We start from the raw sequence: 9,892 nt of genomic DNA on the forward strand, positions 1-9,892 counted from the left end.
ATTATATGATTGAATGCCACACATCCTCTTCCAAGTAAGTTTTATCTTAATAATTCTGATGCGCACTCTATACTATCTTTTTACTCTTTCATTTTTCTTTCTCTCTCTCTCTCTCTCTCTCTCTCTTATTCTTTTACCTCCTCCTCTCCCACTACTCTATCCTTTTACTCTGTCACTCTCTCTCCCCCTCACTCCTCCTCCCTTGCTCACGTGGCTCCCATGTGACTATCGGCCATCTTTCTTTCTTTCTCCTAACTTGTGATTATTTCTTTCTCTCCGTTGTAGCTAGAACTAGGAAGACATGTTCTTGTCTGTCTCCTGTCCATGCTTGGTTTATGCGTTCGCCACCACAACCTCGTTTGGGCTTATCAGCACTTCCTGTTTGTTTTCACTGTCCTGTTTGCATTACCAATTTTGACCCTCTGCAAAATCCCAAATTTTATTTAATTTGCATTGCGGGAGCAACTGTTTTATCGAAAGCGTATCTTGTTGTTAAATGCTCGGAATATGAGAGTAGAAAAAACAGCCAACAGCTGATGAAGGGTCGTTCTTTATGTAATTTGTCTTGTTTTCCATTTGTGTCTTTCGTTGTTCGAAAAAATAGTTCATATTCCATGTACTCGTACTTCATATTTTTTGTTGTACATGTTTCGTGATGTCCTGTGCCTACATATATATACATATATATGCATATGTGTTTTTGCTAACTATTATGATGAGTTACACTTAACTTTGGAAAGATAGTTTGGCCTGGGAGAAAGGTGAGTGTTTAGATCTATTCTATTTGACGGACATATTTTTTAATTAATATTTTTAAAATAAACACTTTGAAACTTTGGATACTGGTAGAATGTGTCACACAGATCAGGGTTTACTCTTAACGTTTTTGACAAAATTTTGTATTTTAGAAGTTATTTCATGTTAAAGTTGTCATATTTAGGTAATTTTAACCAATCAATGACATGTATTCAGCTGAAGAAAATTACTCCTGCTGTTTGGGAACAACAACTTCTGGGTCCATTGACACACAATCAAACCAATGAAAGAGCCTGTACCTGGTCGCTCGACATGCTAAAAATAGCAGCCAAAGTATCCTCTTACCTAAATCACATGCCCATTGTATGTAATGTCCAAGATTATCCTTAACAAGATGGTTTACTGAAAGCTGGAATGTCTTTGATGATAGGTTTGCTGTATCAGGGTTGATTTGAAGCTAAATAATAACAAAATTATTACTGAGACAGACCAACGACGGAGCCTGTATATGATTGCATGACTTGCTAGAAAAAGTAGCCAAACTTTTTTATGTACAGAATAGAAAAACCTCTGACACATTCAACCAGTATCCAAAGTTTCAAACTGTTTAGTTAAAAATGATTAATTAAAAAATCTGTGACTTAGATTGACAAGATCCATGAAACTACTTTCGTACAGCACTGGATATTAGCCATAATATGTACCGAGTTCCCATAACATTTTCTATTCATTTCATACAAAAATCGGAATAAATTACGCTAGTCAAGGGAATCCCAATATTTGGAATATGGATACTAGCTATCTTTTATTCTTTCGACTTTTCTTTAACTTTAGCTGCTTCATCATTCTGTGAAGAATATTGTTTTAACCATAGGATAGCTCTGATTGTAATGGATTTGTGAGAAAAGGCGTTCCAGCCTTGATCATTTTGTTTTATTCTTTTCTAGAAGTAATGAATTCCTAGGCAAACTTTATCAAATAATATAAACTTGCATTATTTTTTTTTCTTGAAGATGGAAATTTCATTTTTCTTTTTGTCAGGAAAATTTGGTTGCTCTTTCGAGCAACTCGAGCGACCAAGTAAAGGCTCTCTTGTTGCCTCGTCTCGTTCCCTTCTTCACTGTTTTTTTAGATCTGATTGAACAGATATGATCAAAGACGTCCCAATTGTGACCATTCCGTCTTTCTTCCCAGACATAATGGACTCTATGTGTATATCACAGGATAGAGGTTTTTCTATTTTGTATATAAAAAAAGTTTGGCTACTTTTTCTAGCAGGTCATGCAACCACATACAGGCTCCATCATTAGTCTGTCTCAGTAATAATTTTGTTGTTATTTAGCCTCAAATCAACCCTGATACAGCAAACCTATCATCAAAGACATCCTATCCTTCAGCAAACCATCTTTTTAGGGATAATCTTGGAATTTACATACAATGGGCATGTGATTTAGGTAGGGGGATACTTTGGCTGCTATTTTTAGCATGTCGAGCGACCAGGTAGAGTCTCTTTTATTGGTTCGATTGTGTGTCAATGGAACCCGAAGTTGTTGTTCACAAACAGCAACAGTAATTTTATTCAGCTGAATACACATCATTGATTGGTTAAAATTACCCAAATATGACAATTTTAACACGAATAACTTCTAAAATACAAAATTTTGTCAAAAACGTTAAGAGTAAGCCCTGTTATATGTGACACATTCTACCAGTATCCAAAGTTTCAAAGTGTTTAGTTTTAAAAAATTAATTAAAACATCTGTCCTTCAAATGGAATAGATCCGAGTGTTGTTTAACTTTGGTCTTCATTGTGTCCAACTTCAAAGCATCACAAAAATAAAGTTTCAAACAGTTGGGCTGCTATAGTTATGTTCTATTTATCAAGGTCATTCTTAAACATTGATCCTCAGTAGGTAGCTAGCTATTCTCCTCATATTTTTATACAATCGCAGAACATGCACAACAGATAACTTTTCCATTTTATAATAGATACATCATTCAGTAATCAACAATATCTTATGTTTTCCGAATTTTTTCTTTCTTGCATTTTTACTTTTTTTCTTTTTTTTTCCTTAAAAAAAATAGAAGTTAATTGATAGAAATCTATTACTTACCAATGCAGTGTGTGAAATTAACTTTTATGTATCCAGATTTACACATACACGTAAAACTACCAATAATATTTCTACAATTGTGTTCACAGCCACCATTTGACACCAAGCATTCATTTACATCTAAAAGAAATCAATTGAAAATTTCAATTTAAAATTCATAATATAAGCCAAACTTGCTATCTTATATAATAATAACATTAATAATAATAATAATAATAATAATAATAATAATGATAATAATAATGATGATAATAATAATAATAATATAGTAAGGCGTATGATATCTCACACTCTTGGATAATGGAATGTATGAACCTATTTGGTATTGCATCGAATGTTGAGCAATTGCTTGGAAAAAGTATAGCGAATTGGAGGACGAACCTGACAGCATACAGAAGAGGTTTAGGGACAGTAGAAATCAGGAGGGGCATCTTCCAAGGGGACTGCCTGTCCCCACTGATCTTTGTACTGTGTTTGATACCACTAACACTGATTCTGAGGAAAGCAAAAGCTGGGTATGTATTCAAAAGCCACCAACAAAAAGTCAACCATTTGTTATTCATGGATGACCTCAAACTTTATGGTAAAGATGAAGCCCAAGTCAGTTCCCTCATTGATACAGTGTATACTTTCAGTGCTGATATCAGAATGGAGTTTGGACTGAGAAAGTGTGGTGTTAGTCTTGAAGAGAGACAAAATCAAATGTATAAACGGGCTATCGATACTGTCAGGAGAGGTTATGAAGCAGATAGAAAAGACGGGCTATAAGTACTTGGGAATTTTTTTTGGAAATGAATAAATTGATGGAGAAAGAAATGACAGAAAATTTAAGGTGGAGTACATGCGCAGACTGAGACTGATCCTTGGACAGTAGATGAACTAAACAGCTTAGACAGAAAGACAAGAAAGTTGCTAACTAGATAAGGACAATCCACAGAACCACTATTATTAGAAGTAAGGTGAGGCTTGTGTAGGATGAAATATTGCAAAGATAAAGCACTGCATAAGCAATTGAAAATGAATGAAACTGAAAATAGATGGGTAAAGAAAAGAATGCATGGACAATTTTATAGGGATGTTGAAGATAAGACAAACGGAGAAAAAAGATGGCTGTGGATGACTAAAAGTGATTTAAAACAGGAAACGGAGGCTCTAATCCGTGCTGTCCAAGAGCAAGCACTAAGAACAAACTGCATAAAATACAGAGTAGTCAACACATCAGAAAGTGATGAGTGCAGAATCTGTGGACAAAATGGTGAAACTGTATGGCATATTACCAACCAATGTAGGCCACTAGCCCAGAAGGAATATAAGAGACACCACAACAATATAGCAAGGCTTGTCCATTGGACGTTTTGCAACAAGTATGGTCTTAACAGAGAAAAAAATTGGTATGACCACAAACCCGAAAATGATAATGGCAACATTGGAAATGATAATGCAAAGATCCTGTGGGATCTTATGATTCAGTACGACCATGAGATAGAAAATAGGATGCCAGACATAGTCTTAATTGAGAAAGAAAGTAAACTATGCTGGATCATAGATATAGTATGCCCAGCTGACAACAAGGTATGCGATAAGGAAGAAAGAAAAGTTGATAGGTATGACAGGTTAGCTTGGGAGGTTAACGCTGAAGGCAGATTCATAGAATAATCTTATTGAGAACATGTGATGTGCACATTTGTTTTTTAAATTAAAATACATTTGTTTTATTAAATAGCCAAATATACCTTCAAATACCTCTCACACTCTGTATTGAACCAAAAATAATGAGGAGACTAATAAAAATGCCAAATTGTAAAACTTTGATAGGGTTGCTAGCTGATGAAATATACTTTTATATGAAAAACATAAAGTACTGAAGGGGATGGGTAACAAGGGATCTACTGATCTGCAAATTGGATAAGAATATAAGCAGAAAGTTGAGAAAATCTTGAACACAAAACTAAATAAAAGGAAAATCATTAATGGAATTGACACCTCGACAATACTAGGGATTACTTAATCTGCTGCCTTTCATCAGTGAATGAAAAATGAACTCAATGAAATAGATTAAGTTACTTCCATGGAGCAGTATTATTAGACTGCGTTTGTCAAGAAAAAGGGATCCAGATGTCCATTTAAAATAACATAGCAAACTTGGATATTATAGGACTACAGGTGTATGTTAAGAAAAATGGTAAGAAGCTTATATGTGCAATCAGTGATGATGCATGGAGACAAAAAAGGATTACAAACAATAGAAAAAAAAGAGGAAATAAATAAAGAAAAAACAGGGAATTATAATAGGTAAAAGCTTGGCTTTTAAGAACTTTGGTAAAAAGTGGTAAGAACTTTGCTTCTTAGCCACATAGTTCTAGGTTCAGTCCACAGCATGGTACTTTGAGCAAATGTCTTCTACTGTAGCCTCGGGCTGACCGAAGCCTTGTGAGTGGATTTGATAGACAGAAGCTGAAAGAAGCCCATTGTATATGTGTCTGTGTTTGTTCCCCTCACCTCCACTTGACAACCAGTGTTGGTGTGTTTATATCCTTGTAACTTGGTGGTTTGGCAAAAGAGTCTGACAGAGTAAGTACCAGGCTCAGAAAAAAATGTACTGGGATCTATTTGTTTGATTAAAATTCTTCAAGATGGTACCCCAGCATGGTTGCAGTCTGATGACTGAAACAAATAAAAGATAATAAATATTTGATTTTAAATACCCCTAAAGGGAAATTTTATCAACAAATTGCTTGAATAATCTCAGTTAATCAAAATTTTTCCTCTCACTTTATTACATATGTGAGGCCCTACTATATGTGTACTTATACAGAATATACCACTGAGGTGTTTTTCCTCTGCCATATTGTTGGTTTTCATAGTAAATGTCACTACATTCCCCCTCTCTCTGTTGGTTTCACTGCTTCACCAGTTGGCTTTAAAGACTTGATTCACTCTAATTTGCATTGTCTTTATTTTTCATAAATTTTGATTAGCTAAAGCTTTAAAGTTACTTACCTTACATATTCTTTTTTTAGTTTTTAGATTCTAAAAGGCTTTAAGGACTAAGAGTTTTGCATGGGGATAATTGAAGTTAATCAAAGTTTTTTAATTTGTTACAGTAAATATGTGAGACTCCACAAAAGGAAAACAAGGCACAAGGGCTGAGTGCTTAATGAAATTTGCTTTGCAATCTCAGAGCTCCAAGAAGTTTTATTAATAAAGTTGTGAGAAAGGATTTCACTCCCCTTATATTCAAAAGTAAATTTAGTTGCAGCATAGTGCAATGGAATATATTCATAGGCAAAATCATACTTGTAATTAACTCAAAAGCATTGTTATATTTTGTTGTATAAGTATTAGTGGGAATGGATATTGTATTGATTTACAGTTGTTTCAACTACTCATTGCATTATAGAGTAAGTGGTTGTACTCTTAATGTTCAGAGATGAGTTATGTTTTTTTCTTGGCTCAAATTCCATCTGATGCTTTTTGTTAGGGATGAATTTTGTTTTCATTTACTAGGGTGAAATATTTTAATTTGGTAAGACTGCTGCATAGAATGTTATCAAATAATTTTCAACTCTAAGAACCATCATTAGGTTCACATCACTAGTTTAACAAGTTGACAATAGAAGATATTATCTTCAACTGTTATTCTATTCTCTTCCAAACTGGTAAAACAAATTTGCAGAGAGGTCTGTAAAGTATCAAGCAGAGCTCTCTACCATTGGGCTGTCAATATGCTCTTCAAGATTAATGTACTTGTCAAGGAAGTTGCCCTTGATCAACAGAAGAAGCCATCAGTACAAAATAAGATAATAAATAAGAACAGCAAAATGTGTGCAGTGAATAATGCAATAGCAACATACCAACACACTGAGTGTCGTTAATGAGATTATAACCAGGTTGACAAGAACATTTGTAGCTTCCTATTGTATTGCTACAGACCTGTTGGCAGCTTCCATTGTCTGATAAACATTCATTAATATCTGAAATAACAAACAGGAGAAATTGTCAAATGGTAAGAAAATATAGTGATGGATGTTTTTTAAATGTAAGTTATTTCAAGATTTAACTCATTAAGGTTTGAGATTAAATTCTTCAATATTTAATAATTTTGTTGTTGATTGATTTTCAACTCAGACTGTAAAATTAGATATGAAAATAATTTTATTTTCTAAATTTTCTATCAATAGAATTATCTGAAATGACAGAATCAGTCCATTACCCTTATCTTTATCATTGTCATAACACCAGCATCACTACCACATTCATTACAACTGTAGCTAAAAAATACCACCACCAGTATGACAGCTAAAATCATCTTCACCTCTATCTCTACTACCGCTTCTTTAGTAACACTTCTATAACCATTTCTAAAGTAGCTGCTTTTTCAGACACTAGAGTCACCAGCATCCACGTCACTACCAAAATGAGTATATCAATATTGATTGTCATTACCTGTACAATAAGGACTGCAGTCAATACCACTACCCTCACCACCATGATAATAGTAATGATGGTGGTAATAGCAGTGCTGATGGTGATAGTAGTGGTGCTATGTCTATTGCCACCATCTCAACAATATAGCTACTGCCTACCTCTACTGCCCCTATTTAGGCTATTAACAGCTGCTACCATCACCACCCCTTCCATCCACCCCTGCTACTCACCTGTACCACCACCACCACCACTCGTCATTTGCTCTCTTGATCCCTGGCAATCTGTCAACTAAGCAATACTGAATACATTGAAGAATAGTGATGTGTTTGTCCATTTACCAATCCCAAACTGGTTACACTGGTCACTCTGTATTAGAGGGAAACTGGCCAAATCTTATTTCATTCAGTGCATTTGAAAATTCCACTGGGCCTCATATATAAGGGATAATGAACTTATAAACAATTGATTAAGTGCAGCCTAATGTATTTAATATATAATGAGGCTATACTAATACCTGTAAGGAGATGAAAAGCCTTTAGTATTAATAATTCTTGTCAAAGAAGAGAGAGCTTCAAAGTTTATAGTAATTAAAAAATTAAACTTCTGGGACATGCAGTGGGGAGTGAGTGTGGTAGTTATGGTGATAAGTCTGGAGATGCCTCAGCAAAGTACAGTCTTACACATCATCATTATCAACAACAACACTGCTGCCAATACTGTCATCACTGCTGTCATCATTCACATTATCGTCATCATTATTATTTTCTTTATAACCACTTTTCCGTGCTGGCATAGAGTAGATCTTTTGAAGCAGTGTTTATTGCCTCAAAATACCCTTCCTCACACTAAGAGAAGTTGCTTATAGATAAGCAGGGACATATTGTATTTTTCCTTAGGCACTCATCATCATCACTATCATCATTATCATTTAATGTCCGTTGTCCATGCTGGCATGGGTTGGATAGTTTGAGGATCTTTTCTATTTGGTCGCCAGTGGCTCCAAAAATTAAAGTTTACTGAAAATTTTAAAATTTGGCACAATAATGCACTTGCCCAAACTGAATTGCTGGAGTTATTTCATTTTTTCCAGAAAAATGTTTTTAAAAAGTTAAAGAGGTTTAAAGTTTGATCATATACCCTACTGATCATATTATATATACTTGTAGTGACTTTACGTAAGTAAGTCGCCTTTTGACTAAATCAAATAAACCCCCAAAAACTATAAAATCATACATACAATAACACCTGTAACATTACAACTTATAAAATCTCTTCAGTCTGAATACCTTTACCTGCCCTCACTACTTCCATACCTATTATCTACTCTTTTGGGGTTACCTTTATCTTTTCCCTGCCTCTAATTTTAAGCCCCTGTCTCTTTATATGTAGGTTATATGTATTTTTTATTATTTTCTATAAATTCTTATTTTGTTTTCTTATTTTGATATCCTTACTTATTAACCTCTTATCCCTTATAAATTGTTATTTTTCTTGTTCTTAAATTGATATTTTTCAGTTACTTAAGTCTAGAGATATTTATACTATATCCATATAAATGTACAAATATTTGTGTATGTGTATATATGCATATATGTATGTGTGTGTATCTGTATGCATTTTTATACTTTTCTAATTCATGGCTTAAAATTAATAGATAGCATATATATCTTTCCAGTTATTCCATATGTAAATGTCTTGAGCAGTCTTTATAGTAACTATAAGTAATTAATAAGTAACTAATTAAGTACATGAATGGATATTAAATTGATTCTATGCAATCTTCCTTTTTAATGTTTATAATTGATATATACACATCTTTTACCTATTTTGGTTATGATATCATTTTTGAAATTCTTAAATTTTATTTTTATACAACATAACAATATTGTTTATAAACATTGCCCCATAGTGCCCCTAAATGAAATTTCCTCTGTATTACATCTTAGGTTTCCTAGCATCTTGCCCCTTTAACTGGTAATTAACATCATGATTTAGAGTCTACCCTACCCTGCCTCTTTTTATAGACAATTACTTATATCCAATTGACTAGTCCTAATGTCTTATTTCCTCCTTGGGGAAAAGGGATACATATGATAATATTTATGACCATACCTAGGCATGAGCTGTCAACTCACTCTTGTCCTTTATTCAAAATAGACACAGTCTTCTGGTCTTAGGTTTTGTAGTTTATAAAGAGATAAATGAATTAGAAATGAATTACAACCCTGTAACCCCACGATGCTCCATGCGATTCTTAGAAGTTGTAGTCTATTCTTAGCTACAATAGCAACAACATGAATTTCTTCCATTTTCTAGCTCTGTTAAAATATCTAAGAAAAATTATATTAATGTGTCCTACTTGTTAAAACTCCATTTATTTATTTGTGCAGCTGAAGACAGCACTGCATTTAAATTGATGTAATGATTGCATTGTTCAATTAAATGGAGTCACTTGACACGGTCATACTGTAATACTACTTGATATCCTGTTGCTTAGTTTGATTCTATTCACCTTACTTTGAGCTGTGTGGATAATACCGGACTAACTTGGTGCTTCAACTTAAGTACCTACTTCAATTGAATGTCAATTATTT

At 33.8% G+C, this 9,892-nt stretch overlaps 1 protein-coding gene across 1 annotated transcript in view; it reads right to left on the reverse strand.

Annotated features, from left to right (window-relative positions):
• Positions 1-9,892, reverse strand: part of LOC106879572 (fibrillin-2) — a 276,076-nt gene that overhangs the window by 65,054 nt on the left and 201,130 nt on the right. Inside the window, exons 11-12 of the mRNA XM_052968473.1 lie at positions 6,725-6,844; positions 2,871-2,990 (exon numbers count right to left, since the gene is read on the reverse strand). Of these exons, the coding sequence (XP_052824433.1) occupies positions 2,871-2,990; positions 6,725-6,844 (240 nt within the window). The remainder of the gene's footprint in view (positions 1-2,870; positions 2,991-6,724; positions 6,845-9,892) is intronic.

The sequence above is a fragment of the Octopus bimaculoides genome, chromosome 6 (genome assembly GCF_001194135.2).
Source record: "Octopus bimaculoides isolate UCB-OBI-ISO-001 chromosome 6, ASM119413v2, whole genome shotgun sequence".
NCBI lineage: Eukaryota > Metazoa > Mollusca > Cephalopoda > Octopoda > Octopodidae > Octopus > Octopus bimaculoides.